A 21,625-nucleotide genomic window follows, 5' to 3' on the forward strand; every position below is an offset into this window, starting at 1 on the left:
GTGCGATTATATGACGGCAAAATGATGCGATTTTATTAAAAAAATAAGTGCATGTGTGGACGTGACAGCCCATTCTCTCTGAGAACTGTTTGCCCATTTTCTACACAGCTAATAAAAAGATGACCAGTCTATAATGATGACACGCGAGACGAGAGAAGCGCTGCAGCTCGAGTGTCTTATAGAAACACAGATCACAGCATGGCGATATATCTTTATTTCATCCTTAATTAAGCTTCATATAATACGGGAGTGTGACATGTAAATAAACACAAATTCAAAAACTGTCATTCTCTGTGCGGTCAGAGCCACTTCAACCAGTCACTAAAGAGACCCAATCTGAGCGGGAGTCGAGACCGGGAGAGATTTAAAGTTCCGCCGGCTGATGCGCACTGAACACGGAGACACTCGTCACTCACCCCCGCTGTCTGCAGCTCGCAACGTCATCATCATGAGATCATCATGATAAGATCAATCTTGTGTGAAAAATAACACTAAAATTACAACAACAATAATATATATTTTGGCTTTGGATAGACAAGATTGACAAATGCTCATCAATAATACTCTTATAGTTAAAATATTTACAGTGTTCAGTGACTAAAATATCAATATGACTAAATGTTACTAAAATATGACTAAAATGTCAACAGTTTTCATTGACTAAAACTACATAAAAATTGCCCAGACTTTGTCAAACAAAACGATTGTTATAATAAATAGAAGTAGAATAAGGTTGACTAAATATGAAAAAAAGTAAAAAGGACATTTGACACAGGATTAAGACTAAGATTAAATAAAAAAAAAACAGCTGACAATATTAACACTAGTATTCAGTTGCCAGGTCATTAGTAGTTTATTAATGCAAAGCCAAGGTTTACGTGTTTTTAATGTCACTTTTTTGATCAGTATGGTACCACCTCATTTTGAGCCAGGAAAAACCCTGGTTATATGGCGATATTTTGGCTTTAAGATAACCAACACTGAGCAGAGAGAGGTACCGTGCAAAATGAAAGTTACTACATCACGTGGCAACACGACAAATTTATATCAGCACCTGAAACAGCACGGAGAAAAGTACAAAAGTGAGATTTCAGAAAATGATCCACACACTGGACAAGAGATAATAACATCCGTTTAAGTGGTTTAATTGAGTGAACCACACTTTTATATCCAGTTTCCATTTCAAAAGAGTTTATACAAATTATATGTTACATCCTGATTAAATGTCCCTGTTTGTTTGGACAAGCTTATTTTCATGAAAATTTATATGTTCTTATTTATTGTTCTATTTTATTTAGGAGTAATATTGAGAAAATAACAAGTTTGCAGTAATGCAAAGATATTATTTAATTTTGTAAAAATATAATTTTAATTTGAAAACACCGTTCATTTATAGTGGTTGTTGTTGCTAGTTTGTATGTTTGAGTTGAGAAATACACATTTCAGCATTATCAGTACCGTAATCTATTTGTGCATTTTCCTTGATAACCAAGCAAGTTGACACATGATACCATTTGTTTATTATATCGCAATCGCATATCGCAATATTAACCTCAATAATCGCAATATGACATTTTCCACAAATCGTGCTGCCCTAGTAGTTTTCAACAAGGAATGTTGTTCTTGCATGGAAAATTAAGCATATACATGACCTTTTAACCTTTTTTAGAAACCCTCCAAACCTCGTAATAAAAGAGCTGCCTATTAAATTCATTCAGAGTATCTGCTGTGTGCCTATCTTGGCAGGGCAGTTTTCAAACCCAGTGGAATCCCATTTTTAACTGGCTTGAGAACAGCAAGGAAAAGTGAAAGCAGAAACATCTGTATTTTGTCTCTTCGGGCTGAATCCAGAGACACATCTTGGCCAGCCCTTAACCTTTTATGGACCTGAAGAAATGCCCACTGCTTAGACCAAACTAAATTCTAGTGCCCGACTGATATATCGGTCAGCCAATATCATTTTCCCTTTTCAATATAACTAATATAACGTTAACCCTGTCCCTGACAACCATGTCATTCATTTTTAGCACATTTGTTTGCTGTTAGCCAGCTATAGTTTGTCAGTGCAGTCAGTAACGTAGCAGATTGAAAGGTAAACATCAGAGCAGCTCAGCAGACAATGGTGCGGTGGTCGATTGTGTCTGTTGAGTGTTGATATCACACCAAGATGTTACATAGTTGGTGAGATGCAATGCTGCCCATCTTTTACACTTCGTGACAATAAGCTTATAGCTAACAAGCTAACCACGCAGCTACTTTCATTGCTTGTCAGCTGAGTGGAAGCTAATGTGTAAGCATGTATTCATCAAACTGTTTTGTTACGGATTAGCAGTTTGGTATCCCCTTCAACCGAACAATTCCAGTCATTGCATTTACAAAATGTAATAATTAATTGAAAGTTTACCCTGAACTTGTATAGCAGAATACGGTGTAACACCGCTGCCGCCGTTTATTTCTTGTCTCAGTAGGTGTACATTTATCTTGTTTTACATCCTGCCCCTTATTGACTGGCAGTATTAATATTGTCAGCATTTGACGGATACTAAACAGTACTGATGTTTATTTAGCCATTTATTTTATTTGTATTTATTCTTTATTTTAATAGTCAGCATTTGACTGATACTAAACAGTACTGATGTTTATTAAGCTATTTATTTCATCTTTACTTAACGGTCAGTAGGGCTGCACTTAACAATTATTTTTTTGATTAGTCGATTAATCTAACAACTAATTTGCAGATATTTCTAAAGATTTTTTATTATTATTTATTGATTAATATAACAATTAATTAACCCAAAATATATATAAAAAACATGTTTCATAAATATTTCAATATTTTACTAAATTATCTTCTCTTAAACAAATGTACAAGAAACAAAGTGTGCACTGAGGGCATTATTCTGCAGCACAAATAGCCCTGTCTTAACTGGTAATCTCTATTTTACAGTCCAACATTAATTTTATTTTGGAGTGATTTTATGTTGGACTGCTAAATGGGGCTGCACAATGTTTTGATATTCCTCCTGAAAGTGACTTGAATTTTACATTCGTTTCATTTATTTTGTTGTTGGATTGCTAAATGTAGATTAATTTTATTTTATTTTGGAGTGATTTTAAGTAAGAACTTGTTCAATTCGAGTAAAAGGAAAGTGCAATCTACATTTAGCAATCCAACAACAAAATAAATTCAAGTCACTTTCAGGGGGAATATCAAAACATTGTGCAACCTCGAGTTTAGCAGTCCAACATAAAATTATTTAACAGTAAAATTTGAGTAACACTTAAATGTTTTTCTAACAGGAATATCTAAAATGTGTGCATTTTTAATCAACTCTCAGTAAAATAAACATTTGTAACAAAATTCACAAGGTAGGAACCTAATAATGAAAATTAGGGGTCAAGATTGTGAAATTTGGCTGACAATTAATTGTGATTATGACTATGATTACTGTTTTAGGACTATGATGATTAATTGTCTGTATTAGGTGTTTCACGAATATGATGATTAATTACCATACAAACTCACTATGTGTGCTTCATGCACACAACAAAGTCATTTATATTTAGATTGGGTCATATAATAAAATAAGGGTATATGATTTCCTTTTCAGGCTTAAAAACATATGAATGACAGTCAAATAAAATTATAAAATAATTAAAATGATATTTTAATTATCAAAATATGTCTAAATAACTCTCACTGCATGTTATAACACTGTGAATAAACCCACAATGACCACGGATATTTAACATTACATGGCCGTAAAGTGAACCTGGAGTGCTTTGCGTTCACAAAACGAATCCGTTTATACCTTGTTAGATTTGCGCACACCTCTGTAGACGGCGTGCTCATCAGAGCGCTTGAGAAGTGGTTTATCTTCACACACTCTCAAGAGAGCTGCTCTTGTGACGTCAGCGGTGCGGTTCCCTGAGGTGTTTGGAGTTCAAGTGAATTCGACACAAGTGCTTTTCCCTCCACACTCACTGGTGAGTGAAATGTTAAAATGTACTTGCCAGTGGCTAATTACAGATGTTTTTTGTCGCATAGTGCGAAATTTACTAGCAATGTAGAGGGCTGCATGGTCGTTAAAGTAAACAGAAAATATAAAACGGCCAAATAACAAAATTAGATGACGCATTGCGTAAAGTTACATTAGCAGCGGTGCAGAAATTACTTTCACTTCCGGGATGCTTTCACTTCAATCTTTGTTCATGGCGGTTGTACGGCTGTGATAAGCCATTTCCAATTTGCATATCTTCTACAGCACGGCATCTTTGGGTCTCCGGCTAAAAACTCACATGCTTTAGATCACCATGGGCAAGTTTTTTTTTTAGCTGCAGTTTGTTCTTCGGGGAATCCATGCTTAAACCGGGTGATGCCATTTTAATTATTCCATTGTGACGCATGTTATGCAAATCGACGTATTTCTGTAATCGATGAATCGTCCCAGCCCTAATGGTCAGCATTTGACTGATACTAAACATTACTGATTATTTTTTTAAGGCTATTTATTGTATTTTTATTTATTCTTTATTTCCTCAGTATTCATATCTAGAATTTGTTGACAATATATAATAATAATGTCAAATATTCTTTGATAAAATTATTTAAGAAAGCAGACTTCTGAGTACCTTTGCATAGTCCTCTCAGAGCAAAATTAGTGTCCACATAGAAAAGGTATTGTATCGGTTTCAAAAATCCCATATTGGTTGGGCACTACTACATTCTGACCTATTCCACATACACGATCAGCCACAACAAATCAGTTACTTTATGTCCTGTAAATTCATTAAGTTTTTCAGCAATTTGTGCTACTGTAGCTCATCTATAGGATCTGACCACACGCATCAATGAACATTGGGCGCCCGTGACCCTGTTCACCTGTCGCCCTGGAAAACGTTTGGTAGGTACTAACCACTGCATACAGGGAACACCCTACAAGAACTGCTGTTCTGGAGATGCTCTGACCCAGTCATATAGCCATCAAAATTTGGTCCTTGTCAAAGTCACTCAGATCCTTATGCTTGACCATTTTTCCTGCTTCCAAACAAAAAAATTCAAGAACTGACTGTTCCCTTGTTGCCTAATATATCCCACCCCTAGGCAGGTGTCATTGCAAAGAGATAATAAATATAATTCACTTCACACGTCAGTGGTTTTAACGTTGTGGCTGATCAGTGTATGTGCTTGCATTACACACTATCAAAGTTATTTTGGTCAGTCCAAAGTGAGTCGTAACTTAAAACACAGCTTAAGGCTCATTCAACACATTGAAGTGCATGTGAATAAAGTTCATATGCGCACTGAAACGCGTAAAATTCAGCTGTTTGCGAAAATGTCGCGGCTGTTAACGAGAACCCAGTGAAAATTATATAAGCATCCAGTGCCACAACAGCGAACTTTTTAGAGTAAATAAAAAGAAACACAACAGTCCCTAAAATGTTAAAGTAGTACAGAACTTAGTTTAACTAAGTTTAACTAAGTTAAGTGTGGTGAGAAATGTGAAGGTACACACTTCACTTCACTACACCAGTACCTAAAATATCAATAAGCACGAATGCGTTTACATTAACTTACTGACGCAACTTCAGGCCACCAGAAAGTTAAATTACTGTTATTGCTTTCCGTACTGTGATACTGGATACAAGAGAAAGTAACTTACATCTTTTGTGTACAGTCGCAGTGTAAAGTTCGGTATCGACCGTCCTAGAGTCTGAACAAAAAACTGTGTTAGTCACACGCGTGCAGCAGCATGTGAAACCTCACCATGAGATTAACCCCTTCACCACCTCAACGGACTGTGCAATAGGTTGGAGAGCTCTTCTACAAGCTCCCTACAAGTGTAGCATTAGTAACATAGACATAGACAATCTATGAGCGCCGTTATTTTTAAATGCATGTCTATGGAGGAGATGATTCAGTGTGCTGAATAAACTGCTTTTGTGAGGAAACAACTCATGAATTAATCAAGTTACCACACGAGAGCTAATCTTAAACATATTTTAAACTAAACTATCCTTTTGGAGTGAACTATGTGTGGAGTTTACTACGATAAAAATTACATTTTATAAGAGAAGACGCGGACAATTTTGCGACAGTTAGGTGTCAGTTTACCGCTCTTCCCATTCACTTGGACGGTATACGCAAAGGGCGACTTACTGTCGTAACACGCTATTTGACCGTTACAGTCTACTATGATAGAGCCGCGGAGGTTGTTATTTCAACAAATAATCTCTAGAAACCATAGTGTCACTGATAAACTACCAGATGCCATACAGTTGTTTTTTATTTGAGTATTTTGTGGAAACTGTAGATGCCATGGAATCTACAGTTTCCACAATATCTATATATATATATATATATATATTAGTATTGCAATACAAAATACAACAGGACAACACAATACACACAAAAAGTAATACAGAGTAGCAGAATAAACACTGTTTACAAATGAACTAAAAGAAGAACTGTGTAGCTAATTAAGAGTATAAGTTTCCTGGGACTGTAATTTAAAAAGAAATAGGATATATTTAGGATATTTGGAATAGAGACCTTGTTGGAATTAGTTAGAGGCACTGAGTAATTACTGAATTATATAATAGCCTACATGTTTACACACATACACATATACAGAAGCCAACTTTGGTTGAGGCGTTGTCATGTGTGATAGCAACCTGTCTGAGCATGTTGACAAGAACTTTAAACACCCACAACAAAAACAGGATTGTGTTACAGCAGTTCATCCTACTGTGCCTAATACATGAAGATTGGTTATATATGTTTGTTAAAGAGATAGTTTGCTCAAAAATTAAAATTCTGTCATCATCATTTACTCACCCTCAAGTTGTCCCAAGCCCATATGACTTTCTTTCATCAGTGGAACACAAAAGGAGATGTTAGGCCGTTAGGAGGGACTAACAGCCTCAGTCACCATTCACTTTCATTGTATTCCTTTCCACTGAGTGAAAATTTAAAAACACTCCTTGTTTGGAACAACAGCAGAGTTTTCATTTTTGGATTAACTTTTTTATTTAATCATTCGATTTAGTGTGTTATGGTAAGTGTAGTTTTGCTCATTATGTTATTTTGTCAGACTGATGGCAGGATTTAGATAAAAAAAATAGGCTACATATAAAATGTATAAAGATTAAACTCTTTTTACAGCTTTCATATGAAGCTTCTTCTTGGTCCCTTACTCTCGCTACTGTGTACAGATAGCTTTTCCACACTTTTTTTTTAATAGTAAATTAAACTAAATTCAATATATATAGTCACTATAAATCTAATAAATGAATGGTTAAAGCCTGAATGGTTACTCCAAATACAGGTTTATTCAATCAGAGTAGCCCCTGAAGTTTTATTTCACATTCAGCATAAATTTTGTAACATATTTAGTAGAATATTTATTTCATACATCAGTTTGTTACCACAGGTTGGAATGATTCTTTAACCACCCACTGCTGAAGTATTAATATCCCATTACTGTTCCAATGCAAATAAAGCTTTTGCGATTAAAACATCTCTGAGCTCATTTGTTGACAATGCTGCCCTCCTCAGGTCAAAAGTGTTAAAACATCTGTTGTGTTTTTTCATTTTAGGAAGAATCTACAGTATTTGAAAACCACATCTGAATGTGTATGATCCCTCAGACGTCATTGAAAATGTCTTAAAAATATCCTTCATCTGTAATGGATATAATGAACATGGCTTGGGATTACTTTAGTAAACCTTTGTTAGAATAACGGGAGCCAGCTGGTAGGAAGCTTTGGAGAATGTAAACCTCACTCCCCTGGCCTCAAGAGGCGCACTAGTGACTGACACTAGAGGCCGTAGCTTTTAGCCTCCTCGTTAGCATGCCCACCTCCCATGCCGGAGATGCCAGTTCGAGTCTCATTTGTAGCGGGTCGAGCAGGACTGATTACAGTGGTGCCATGACCCAGGTGGGAGTGAGGTTTATGGGGGAGAGTGTAATCGAAGCCAGCTGGTAGGTAGCTGTGCAAAATGTAAACCTCACTCCCCTGGCCTAAAGAAGCGCACTAGCGACTGACTTTAGAGGCTATAGCCTTTAGCCTCCTCGTTAGCGCTCCCACTTCCCATGTCTGAGACGCCGGTTCGAGTCCCATTCGGAGCAGGTTGTGCAGGACCGGTTACATTAGTCAACACCATTCACCGCTGCATCCACAGATGCAAGTTAAGACATTGCTATGCAAAGAAGAAGCCCTACATCAACACTGACCAGAAGCGCTGCCGACTTCTCCTGGCTCGGTCTCATCTTAGATGGAAAGTAGAACAGTGGAACTGTGTTTTTTCCGAACGAGTCCACATTTCAAATAGTTTTTGAAAAACACAGCCGTTGTGTTCTCCAGGCCAAAGAGGAAAAGGACAATCCAAGCTATCAGTGTCAGGTCCAAAAGCCAGTGTCAGTATGGGCCAGGGGTGTGTCAGTGCCCATGGTATGGGTAACTCGCACATGTGTGAGGGCACATTTAATGCAGACACATATGTACAATTTTGGAGCAACATATACTGCCATCCAGCACAGTCTTTTCCAGGGATGTCCCAGCATTTTTTAGCAGGTCAACTTCAAACCACGTAGGCTACAAGCCGAATAAGTGCGGTTGCTAGATCGGCCTGCCTGCAGTCCTGACCATCTTCAATTGAGAACGTGTGGCACGTTATGAAGCACACTATACAGCAATGAAAACATTGTACAATTGTTAAGGGAGAAAATTCAATTTCTAACCTTAAACTCGTATCTTCATTGCCCAAATGCTTAGTACGTGATTTTAGAAGAAATGGTGATGTTTCACTGTGGTAAACACTCGACTGTCCCAACTTTTTAGTAGGCTATATTGCAATCATCTGATTTGAAATGATTGTACATTTTCAACAAAAGAAACCCAATGAAATTCGCAAGGTTAAACATCTTAAAATGTTTGTGTAGTTGTAGTGCTTTCAATACAGCAAACGGTGAATATAATTAACAGATCACTCCTTTTTGTTTTTATAAGCTTTTCTCATTCTGTAGGATCTTTTTTGGAATTGGGGTTGTAGGAGCTGCATTTTCAGTAAATGCAAAATGACAGTTAATTTAAAGCACAAATCAAAATGTACTACATTTATTAAAAAATGTATTTAAATTTAGGTAAGTCCGCCAGACCGATCCTGCAGGAGATTGCATGATGGTTGTGTGAAGCCACTTTAAAGGGCAAATCTGCAGCCATAGATGTAGAGTCCTTAAGAAAGAAAATCTAATGTTTAAATAAACTGAAAGTACAAATGCTCAAGGGAGTACAAATTCTAAGAATAACTACTTAAATACAGTTCAAATGTGTATACCATTGCTTTAGGTTCTTAAAAATTACCCTTTAAATTTAACAAGGACCTAATTGAGACCAAGGTAGATCTCTTCTTGGTTAAAATTAGAGCTATTTAGCTATTCATAGGTTTACAGATTATCTTTAAGTTTTAGTTTTAAACACAATATGCTGACAAAAAGTTTAAACCATCATTAAATCAACTGGTCCTGCACCTCATGGGAGAGGGTAACAGATTAAGCATTTATAATAACAATACAATACCTTGAATAACTGATATGATAAATGTTTACATTTTCTTTATTCCAAAAAAAAAACAAGATAACAATGCAGGTAATAATAACATCTCTTAATAAAATATTTGCACACATTTAAAAAGTACATCAACACAACTTCAGTGACTTTATGTATACCACTATTAGCTAACTGGATATTTATTTCTAATTCCATGGCACCATAATTCTCAGGAGTCATGAATAGAGGAGTGCCACAGAACAAATGTTTGAAATCTATATCCGAGATTAGAAGGCTATTACTAAATTGTGAACCTGTTTACATGTAAAGGAGACTAAAACTTGTTAAAGAAACTGTATCACGAGCCTCTACAAAGTTGTTCCTTTCAACTTGTTATTACCCATTGTAAAGAGTTTGAAAATGAGTTTCAAAAATGAATATTCTCTTATCATTTACTCGCCCTCATGCCATCCCAGAAGTGTATGGCTTTCTTTCTTCTGCAGAACACAAATGAAGATTTTTAGAAGAATATCTCAGCTCTGTAGGTTCATAAAATGCAAGTGAATGGGGACCAGAAATTGCAAAAACACAAAGGCAGTATAAATATTATTCATCAGACTCCAGTGGTTTAATCAATGTCTTCTGAAGTGAAAACTCTATCACTGTACATCTTGACAACAGTCTCTTTGGCAATCATGATTTAAATCTCTTTATACTTCCAATAGTACCTTGCAGCCAGACGTACAGTGAAAAAGGAGTTACATTTTGGTCTGTTCTCACCCCCCAAAAAACTGGATAACTTCAGAAGACATGGATTAAAACACTGGAGCCATGTATATTACTTTTATGCTGACTTTATCTGTTTTTTGGAGCTTTAAAGATCTGATCACCATTCACTTGCATTGTATGGACCTATAGAGCTGAAATATTCTTTTAAAAATCTAAGTGTGTGTTCAGCAGAAGAAACAAAGTCATACACATCTGGGGTGGCATGAGGGCGAGTAAATGGCTGAGCCAAATGTGAACACTTAATTAGACCTCGCAAAGAGTAACTGCTACTTTTGTGCACATACACAATATACACACTGTTTTGCCTCCACATAAGCTCTATCAACTGTGTATGAAAACCAACCAAGTGGCATGGTACACTTAAAAATAGTTATCTGCTATATAGATTCTTGCTAAATGTATTGTTTCCTTCCATATTCCCAATCATGATCATCAGCCTCAAGAGAATACAAAATTAGAGATGAAAAGTTATTTGAAAAGGCTCTGAAATCCATTGTTTATGGGGGGTTGTACACCATAAGCTATCAAATACACTCACACACACACACACACACACACACACACACTACATTGTTTATCTCAGCAGACTTTACATAAGAACAATTGTCATCTTGGATATACAAGATCATTTCAGAATTTCTCAGACAATAAACATGCTAGTGATACCACAAACCAAAATAATTTCAGCAAAAACTTTGGGGCAGGCCAATAAATAAGCAACTGAAAACTTTTCAATCAACAGAATTGAAAGAAAAAAAAATAATAATAATAATATATATATATATATATATATATATATATATTTTTTTTTAGATTTATCCAGATAACAATACAAACAACTGCCAGTGTGCCGACATGTGGAACACTTGTGCAGTTTAGAATATTAAGGCAATGTTAGGAAAATGTTCGGGAAAATACTGCTACACTGGTTGATAAAATGAACGTGGCATGCCATCATGCTACACAACCATGTTCTGTGGCATTACCGAAATAAAAAGTTGTTTCAGCAGTGCACATTGACACAAACAAAACCTAAATCTGTTTTCTGAAATATGGACAATTAGTTCACCTTAAAAAACACTTTAATGATTAAGTTCCTGAAATGGTAAAACTGAAGAGGATTTGTTCTAACATAATCTCAAGAGTTCAATGCACCGACTAACTAACTGGACAATTTCAGTTGATCTGTTGTGTCTGTCAATTAAAGCATAGAAACTGAGCTTTTCATAACCATTTCCATATGAGAATCACGAGGAAGAGTGTCTGTAGCCATGTAAATCAAGCTGTAAATCTGGTACAGTGATAAAGCCATCTACATGAATACAGATACACACGCCAGGCAGTCATGATCCTCAAGTATAAGAGCTGGGTGCCAATGTTTTTAACTCCATTTACAGCATTAATAATAATAGTTATATTGTTTATGAACAGCCCACATGTAAAAAACACATTCTATTGTTTACTAGCCACCCTTATACATGTCACATGACTAGGATCTAATAGTCATTGGCATTTCTACATAAAAAAACCATACAGTAGATACAGACAGTTACACCAGCATTCCAAGCTCGGCTACAGTGTGCAATACTTTACACAAGAAGAAACGCTGAATGAGGGTGCTACACTGTCACCGCACTATCCAAAAGACAAACAGAATTCACTTCACAACATTGTGAGCATTTCCCACAAAAAAATAAAAAAGAGATGCTTGTAAAGGCTTACTCCAGTGTTGTGTTTAAGCTGGAAATTAAAATAAAGGCCTGGGGTTTGGCGCTGTCCTTGCAGTAAGGCTCAACGCCAGGTGAACAGGTTGGTGATGTTTGACTGTGTCACTGTTCAAAGCTTATGATGAAATCTCCAGCCCAGCGGCCCAACTCTCAACTCCCTGAGCCCCAGGTGTGTTGGGCTGGTGTGTGTGGGGCTCTCAGATTTTCTTTGGCCGCCGTCCCAGGTGGTAGTAGTAGGACAGCGTGACAATGAGGAAGAAGATGCGACTGAGGAGGAGGAGGATGGCATTATTTGGAAGGGAACCCAGTTCCACCAGCGTGACGGAAGTCACTGTAACACAGAGAAGTGTAAAAATGCACGTATGATCTGAACTTAGACATTTCTGACGAAAATATGCTACACTTGTGATAAATATCAAAAAGACTAATTAGATATTGTTGTTGTTTCTAGGCCTACTGATACATCACACTGGTATGTAGTTTATGGGGTAAATATTATTACTAATTATTCAGTGGTGGCGCTTCGAATCTGAAACTACAGCATCACAGCTAAAAAAATAAATAAAAAAAATAAAGGTTAATTTGCCCGTTATTTTTGTTGTGAGCTTGCAGTCTGAAATTAACATGATGTGTGATTGTTCATATGTGATACATTTAAATTAAATTTAAATAAAAAAATTAATTAAGTGTAATTCTTAAATTTATAAAAAAATAAATAACATTTAAATATTTTTTTATAAAACAAACATTATTTATAACACTAAAATATGTAAAAAAATAAATAAATAAAAATGGTAGTTATGGTAAATTCTAGGGAGTTTGAATAGTATCGATGAAAAACAGCATTCTGTAAGAAACAAATTACTTGAAACATTTTAACCAGCTGTATTTATGCAGTATAAAGCACAGGGAATGTGTGTACACTATGTGTGTAAACGCTTGAATCATGAATCCACTGAAGGACCACAACCACTAGAGGGCAGTGTCATCGTGACATTACACTGTCCATCCACAGCTGTGGATCCAGCATGCATAAGACATTCAGATTTACGTCTCAATACAAACCTAAAAACTGAATGGCAAAGTAGCAGGCCTCGCTGAGTAATGTCCACTGGATGATGACCTTCTCCGCAGTGTACAAGCCATTCCACATGATCAGAGAGAGACCTGACAAAATAGGGCACAAATGGGAAACAGAATGAGATAGTGTGTTAAAAATAATTAAATAATTCTAAATTCATATGGTGGGGTGCAAATGTATGAAATAGTAAAAATATTTCTATTTTGCATTATTTATATATTGAATAAATTAAAATTATTATCAGCATAATTTGAATTAAAAAACACACATGGATTTCAGAATTTCTTATGTTTTGCTTTATTGAAAGCACAAACTTGAGCTGGTATGGTCTCTACAAGTTTGTGCAAAACCTAATGAATTATAATCCAACATGATTTGAGAAAGTTTTAACTAGATTTTGCACCCAAGAATTACAATGTAATGTATACAGTATTACATTTAACTTTCAATGATTTTGAATAGACCCTATAAAAGAAAGATGAGGAATGCAATTTTCCAAACAATAAGGTGTTGTTGCCATGATAGTAGTGAGAGAAGTTAGTGTAGGTATGTGTTGTGTAAGTGTAAATGAGACACTTTATAAATAGAGGAGGACAGAGACATTCAGAAATGAAAGATAAATAAAAAGAGGAAAAAAAGATAACAAAAGGGCATAAAAGAGAAACTGAAATAACTAAGATGACAGAAAATGATGGCTGAACTTCAGTGGAAGTTTTCACTGGGGGCTTCTTGTTGATGTCACCCTGACAGTCACTAAAGAACATCAGACACATACACACTGACAGACTTAAATACAAGGAAGATTAAAGGAGCAGTATTAAAATTATGTCTAATATAGTTCATACATTTTTGAGGGCAAGCTGAAAAGGGAGCAGGTAAAAATGGGAATAATTGCACTACTATTTTGTCCAAACACCGCATTTATAATCAATTTCAAATGTTATAACTCATTATGTTTGGCAGCTCTTCTACTTCCCCATTTACATTTCAACATAGAGCGATATATTTATTAATGCAACGATGACACTAAAAAGTGATTAAAAAACACATTTAATAAAAACAAGGTGATGCAAGCGTTCATCAGGTCTTTGTCCTCCCTCACATGGAGCATTGCAGTGTTTGAAGCATGTAGTTGTTTTATTCAAAGAGCACTTGTACCTTTACTAGTCTCCTTCAACCTTCTGTCATTTGCGGTTCAAGCTAATTCTAAGTGAAGTTTCGGGGACTTCAAAACTACGGCGTATTGTAAACACATATAACCGGATATAACTAGCAAGCTGCTTTATTTCAAAGCGGAAGTACGAACGTAAATGAATGAGTGGCAGAAAGCATGCAGTCCTGGTGGAAATATTTCCTCCTCGTTTTTCACAATCCATAGGCTGACTGGCCATTTAGTTGCTTAAACAAAAGCACAAACCCTAATAAAGTCACTTGTGTGGAAGGGTATAAAGACACATAGGTATAAAATAGATTTGCTGTCCACATTGCCACCTCTAACTAAAGCTGTGAAAGATCATTATCATCATCACTATTATACTCAATATGATAATAGAGAACATGACTTACTCAGAATGGCCCCTCCATAGAGACGTATAGAAACACTGGTGGCTGTTTGCTCTTGATCAAATACAACCTCATATAGTTGGTTAGGAAAGGCTAGGGCCTTTAAAACACATACAACATCACAGATATTATGCATTTGATAATGAATAGGGTTATTATCATATAAGGCTAAAGATAGTAAGGAAGCATAACAAATGTGATGGTGCAACTCCTTTGCAATAGTTATTAGAAGTGATGAGATACTGAACTCACCAAAAGGGCCATGACAGTGAAAATCACAGCAGAGAGGAGAATCCATAACCTTGACAAAGGAAAGACATCAGGTCTATAAAGTAGGCAGCTAACTTTGACTGTGCATTGCCCATTCTAAAATGCAGAGGGCAGTTCAGCAATGATATACAGTGGGGTTTAAAAGTCTCTGAGACCTTATTTGAAACATGCGATTCAAAATGTCATTTAATTCGAAAGAAAAAGAAAGTTTAAGGATAAAAAAAAAAAATGCAAAACAGAAACCTTTTGTTGTAAAGACATTTTGGATTCTACACTATTTCTAGGTCACTAATCACATAATCAAAATGTGTGAAACCGACCATGTTAACAAATTTAAACTAAAGGTCAGATTGCTCTTTGGAACATTCTCAAAGTCATGCTGGCAGTCATGTTTTGCACAAACTTGAGTCCATGCCAGCTTGAGTGTTTTGTCATTGAAGCAAAAGGGGAATATACTACAGTAAATAATAAGAAAATCAGTTAATTTTTCAATCAAACATTTTACTTAAGTTATTCTGATAAAATACACTCACTGAGCACTTAATTAGGAACACCTGTACACCAACTTTTTCCTCCGATTATCTAATCAGCCAATCATGTGGCAGCAGTGCAATGCATAAAATCATGCAGATACAGGTCAGGAGTTACAGTAAATATTCACATCAACCAACGGAATGGGGAACAAATGTGATCTCAGTGATTTTGACTGTGGCATGATTGTTGGTGCCAGATGGGCTGGTTTGAGCATTTCTGTGACTGCTGATCTCCTGGGATTTTCACACACAATAAAAAACATCCAGTGAATGGCAGTTTTGCAGACGGAAACGCCTTGTTGATGAGAGAGGTCAATGGAAAATGGCCAGACTTATTTGAGCTGGCAGAAAGGCTACCTTAACTCAGATAACCACACTGTATAATTGAAGTAAGCAGAATAGCATCTCAGAATGCACAACACATCGAACCTTAAGGCAGATGGGCTACAACAGCAGAAGACCATGTCAGGTTCCACTTCTGTCAGCCAAGAACAGAAAGCTGAGGCTGCAGTGGGCACAAGCTCACCAAAACTGGACAGTTGAAGAAATGTGGTCAGATGAATCTTGATTTCTTCTGAGGCACACAGATGGTAGGGTCAGAATTTGGTGCCAACAGCATTACATTTACATTTACATTTATGCATTTGGCAGACGCTTTTATCCAAAGCGATTTACAGAGCCCTTATTACAGTGACAATCCCCCTGGAGCAACCTGGAGTTAAGTGCCTTGCTCAAGGACACAATGGTGGTGGATGTTGGGCTCGAACCATTGTGCTTCTGATTACCAGTTATGTGTTTAGACCACTACACCACCACCACTCCATGAGTCCATAGCATGAGTCCATAGAACCAATTCAACAGCCCAGGTTGGTGGCAGTGGTGTAATGGTGTGGGGAATGTTTTCTTGGCACACTTTGGGCCTGAAAATACCAATCAATCGTTGCTTGAATGCCACAGCCAACTCAAATATTGTTGCTGACCCCTTCATGGCCACACATCTTTTAATGGCTATTTACAGGATGATAATGCACCATGTCACAAAGCAGAAGTCATCTCAAACTGTTTTCATGAACATTACAATGAGTTCATTGTTCTTCAGTGTCCTTCCAAGTCACCGGATCCAATAGATCACCTTTGGGATGTGGTAGAGCATGAATGTGCAGCTGACAATTCTGCAGAAATTGTGTGATGCATTCATGTCAACATAGACCAGAATCTCAAAGGAATGTTCCCCACATCTTGTTGAATCCATTTCCTGAAGAATTGAGGCTGTTTTGAGAGCAAAGGGAGGCCCTATCCAGTATTAGTATAGTGTTCCTATTAAAGTGCTCATTAAGTGCAAGTTTAAATGAGAAAAATCGCATTGAAATAGAAAAATGTGAAATAGAAGTATTTTCACTTGTGGTCTCAGACTTTCAGACCCGACTATATTGTTAGTATTCTAAACATATGGTATGGCCCAGAATGGTGCAAAATTCAAAGTGATATTTGGAGATATTTGGAGAGAATTACATTAAGAATGCACATAAATGATCTGACCTCTATGGCAGGGGTTTTTTCTTTTCTTTTTTTACATACATTCTTTGCTTTGATTTAGTGTACATCAGGTGAACAGAGACAGAGGTTTTGTTGTTCTGATAAAACAGTTCTCACTGCTTAAATACAGGCTGAACATGAACACTTAAAGAGTTCACGGTTCAGCTAGTTCATCTGTGGCCAGTCAAAATAACCTTGCTTAAATTAATGGCCTGCTATTTTCTGTCTTGTTGACCCAAGGCAAAAAGTAATTAATGAGGTGTGCTAGAAAAAAGTCCCCTAGGCACTGCAGAGAGAGAAATGGAACAGCACAGGGATGTTGTTTTACCTCAGTCCCACGGGCTCCCGAACGGCAAACTTAATCTCATTCCCCAGCATCTGACTGATCTGAGAGAGAAGAGGAGGAAGTGAAGTGTGGCAGAGAGAGAGAGATAGGGGACAAGAGAGAAAAACATCACTCAGAATAATAAAAATGATAATTTCAAGAAGTGTAATTTCTAACAGAATTCAAAATTAAACATGAAAAAGACATGGATTTATCATTCTGCATTGCTTTCATATGAATAATAACAGTTTGAAACATGATTAATTAATAGTGCAAGGTTTGTTAGCTGCAGTCCTATAGTGCAAATCACTAAGACATCTTTAATATAAGTGAAGAAACCTTTTGGTGACGCTGACATCTGGAGGCCACAGGTGGATAGGTGGATTAATAAAACACTATATTTATAATGAAATCCAATTTGATAACAAATTAACCAATGCAGCCTCCCACTTTAAGTCCCTGATGATTTCTACAGATTCACACATATCCGAGTTTATGGCTGTCTTTCAACATACCCACCTACTCCCTTTTCATAGCTGTAAAAAACAAAAGCAGCTACACTACAAGGAAATCAAAGTGTTGGCAATATACTTTAATGTTTAATCATCTTTTGAGGAGGTGAGAATGTTCTATGATAAGCAGTGTAACCATGGAATCCCATATGGCTGCCTAAACCAATTTAATAAATAAAAAGAGCATGCATTTCTCCTAAAGGAGAATTTTACTTTCCAGAGAAAGCTTTTCTGTGTAAGAACACAGAAGGAAAAAAAAGCTGGTGAAAATTACTATGAGAGAATATTTATCAGAATGTACATAATGATAAATGGATATATATATGGACTGACCACCCAGATTTGATTTACAAGCATGGCATTTACAATTTAATGTCACAAATGCAGTCGAAGATGAGACGCTGCATTACTTTTAATGGTGGCAACTTCGGGAGTGACTCCTGTATTACATTCACACATGGAATGATAATTTAGCAGAATCACTCTGGCATTTAAATGTTTATTTTTCCCAAACCTCTGCAGTGTGTCCTGAATGTTCACAGGTATGCTGACATTGAGGTTAGGCTCAGAAAAAGAATGGAATTAACCACATGCTAGATTATTCTCCAATAAATCTGTGCATGGAAGAATCTTGTTATTTGAGTCACACCTTCAGGTTTGCTGAACTGCCCTGATTGATCACATTATGAAGCCCCATCAAGCTGTGATGGATTAGCAGATATTATGTTTCATTCATTCTCTGCGAAAAGCCAATAAAAATCCACCGCTTTAAAATCATATTCATTGTGACAGACTGGTACAATACTTAGAAGATAGGAGAGTACTGTGAGCAGGTGTGAGTGCATCAGTGTGGCTTCCCTCAAAGGGAGTGTGAAAAAATCAAAACAGAATGAGAGTGCAATAGAGTGATTTAAAAAGAAAAAAGGAGAGGGAGAGACAGAATGGAAGCAAAGAGGTGGGAAATAAGCATGAAGAGATGAAGACAGAAGGCAAATTATGAGGGCCAGGATTGTGCTAGTCCCTGTGGAACCAGCCACAGTGATATAGCAGGCACGGCTGTTGCCTTTTATACTGGGATGTGCTAATGACTCAAAAATACATTTGCTTTAGCTACTGCCAGAATGTAGACCAAACCCAGCTGAAACCATACAATCAGACTGCACACACACACATTTGCTTTCATATCATGGTGGAACTTTCCATTGACTTTTTTTATACTGAGCTAATGATATCCCTGCTGAAAAAAAACATCTAAAACCAGCCTAAGATGGACAGCTGGTTTTATCTGTTCTAGCTGGTCTCCCAGCATTACTGAGCTCGGGACCATGGAAGACCAAAAGATCTGCAAACCAAACTGTTATTTTCAGCAAGGATTTTCTCTCCCCTAAACCTAACCCTCAAATAAAATTTTCTGAGAAAGATCCAAAATAATCAGAGAAATCTTTCAGAAAATATCCAAAAGAGCTGGGTTGTGTTGTAACCCAAGCACAAAGCCACACACAAACAAAATATTAATTTCAACCCATCATCCACTGATGGATTGTTCAAGTTCAAGAACTATACATTTCCAGAGTGAGGAAAAAGGCTGTAAAAATCACTCTGGCTCCCCCAGCCCACTGACGTTTTGAACTGTTGCCTTCTGGCCGACACTTCAGAGCTTCAGGATCAGGCACAGGAACAGTTTTTTCCCTCAGGCTATCTATCTCATGAACATTAAAACTGCCCCACTGAGCAATAATTATGTGCAATACAGTAGTTTAGTATTTTTATATTATCCAACATATCCTCTTCTGCCATTACATACAAAGGGGGAAAAAAATAACCTTCTTGCATTGTACAAAACATACTGTATTTTTGTACTTTATATAACAGATTTGTATTCGATTTGCACTACGTATGTGTGCACATGTATGCAGTCGTGTGTCTGTGTGTATGTACAGTGAGGAAAATAAGTATTTGAACACCCTGCTATTTTGCAAGTTCTCCCACTTGGAAATCATGGAGGGATCTGATATTGTCATCGTAGGTGCATGTCCACTGTGAGAGACATAATCTAAAAAAAAAAAATCCAGAAATCACAATGTATGATTTTTTAACTATTTATTTGTATGATACAGCTGCAAATAAGTATTTGAACACCTGAGAAAATCAATGTTAATATTTGGTACAGTAGCCTTTGTTTGCAATTACAGAGGTCAAACGTTTCCTGTAGTTTTTCACCAGGTTTGCACACACTGCAGGAGGGATTTTGGCCGACTCCTCCACACAGATCTTCTCTAGATCAGTCAGGTTTCTGGGCTGTCGCTGAGAAACACGGAGGTTGAGCTCCCTCCAAAGATTCTCTATTGGGTATAGGTCTAGAGACTGGCTAGGCCACGCCAGAACCTTGATATGCTTCTTACAGAGCCACTCCTTGGTTATCCTGGCTGTGTGCTTCGGGTCATTGTCATGTTGGAAGACCCAGCCTCGACCCATCTTCAAAGCTCTAACTGAGGGAAGGAGGTTGTTCCCCAAAATCTTGCAATACATGGCCCCGGTCATCCTCTCCTTAATACAGTGCAGTCACCCTGTCCCATGTGCAGAAAAACACCCCCAAAGCATGATGCTACCAACCCCATGCTTCACAGTAGGGATGGTGTTCTTGGGATGGTACTCATCATTCTTCTTCCTCCAAACACGGTTAGTGGAATTATGACCAAAAAGTTATATTTTGGTCTCATCTGACCACATGACTTTCTCCCATGACTCCTCTGGATCATCCAAATGGTCATTGGCAAACTTAAGCCGGGCCTTGACATGTGCTGGTTTAAGCAGGGGAACCTTCCGTGCCATGCATGATTTCAAACCATGACGTCTTAGTGTATTACCAACAGTAACCTTGGAAACGGTGGTCCCAGCTCTTTTCAGGTCATTGACCAGCTCCTCCCGAGTAGTTCTGGGCTGATTTCTCACCTTTCTTAGGATCATTGAGACCCCACGAGGTGAGATCTTGCATGGAGCCCCAGTCCGAGGGAGATTGACAGTCATGTTTAGCTTCTTCCATTTTCTAATGATTGCTCCAACAGTGGACCTTTTTTCACCAAGCTGCTTGGCAATTTCCCGTAGCCCTTTCCAGCCTTGTGGAGGTGTACAATTTTGTCTCTAGTGTCTTTGGACAGCTCTTTGGTCTTGGCCATGTTAGTAGTTGGATTCTTACTGATTGTATGGGGTGGACAGGTGTCTTTATGCAGCTAACGACCTCAAACAGGTGCATCTAATTTAGGATAATAAATGGAGTGGAGGTGGACATTTTAAAGGCAGACTAACAGGTCTTTGAGGGTCAGAATTCTAGCTGATAGACAGGTGTTCAAATACTTATTTGCAGCTGTATCATACAAATAAATAGTTATATTTATATTTAAATCATATATTGTGATTTCTGGATTTTTTTTTTTTTAGATTATGTCTCTCACAGTGGACATGCACCTACGATGACAATTTCAGATCCCTCCATGATTTCCAAGTGGGAGAACTTGCAAAATAGCAGGGTGTTCAAATACTTATTTTCCTCACTGTACGTATATGTATAATTATTTTTTTTCATTATTATCGGTCTTGCTGCTGTTTTTGTATTGTTTTTTGTATTGTTGTGCACTGGAAGCTCGATATTCTCCTCCAGGAGGTAAGTAATTTTAAACTTGAATCACTAAAATCTCAGTTGTGGATTGACTAGTAATCCTGATACCAGGTTTCCATGA

The 21,625-nt window shown here is 37.1% G+C and overlaps 2 protein-coding genes across 3 annotated transcripts in view; both read right to left on the bottom strand.

The window, feature by feature from the left end:
* LOC127661915 (CD82 antigen-like) overlaps nt 1-5,786 on the bottom strand; it is a 32,756-nt gene extending 26,970 nt beyond the window's left edge. The window contains exon 1 of the mRNA XM_052152873.1: nt 5,664-5,786. The gene's annotated coding sequence lies outside the window, so the exon portion shown is untranslated. The remainder of the gene's footprint in view (nt 1-5,663) is intronic.
* A 5,353-nt stretch (nt 5,787-11,139) lies between these two features.
* LOC127661923 (tumor protein p53-inducible protein 11-like) overlaps nt 11,140-21,625 on the bottom strand; it is a 75,813-nt gene continuing 65,327 nt past the window's right edge. For both annotated transcript variants that reach the window (XM_052152883.1, XM_052152884.1), the window contains exons 4-8: nt 17,380-17,438; nt 14,965-15,013; nt 14,716-14,812; nt 13,134-13,235; nt 11,140-12,399 (exon numbers count right to left, since the gene is read on the bottom strand). In XM_052152883.1, the coding sequence (XP_052008843.1) occupies nt 12,266-12,399; nt 13,134-13,235; nt 14,716-14,812; nt 14,965-15,013; nt 17,380-17,438 (441 nt within the window). In that variant the 3' untranslated portion in view covers nt 11,140-12,265. The remainder of the gene's footprint in view (nt 12,400-13,133; nt 13,236-14,715; nt 14,813-14,964; nt 15,014-17,379; nt 17,439-21,625) is intronic.

Source organism: Xyrauchen texanus, chromosome 21 (genome assembly GCF_025860055.1).
Source record: "Xyrauchen texanus isolate HMW12.3.18 chromosome 21, RBS_HiC_50CHRs, whole genome shotgun sequence".
Lineage (NCBI taxonomy): Eukaryota > Metazoa > Chordata > Actinopteri > Cypriniformes > Catostomidae > Xyrauchen > Xyrauchen texanus.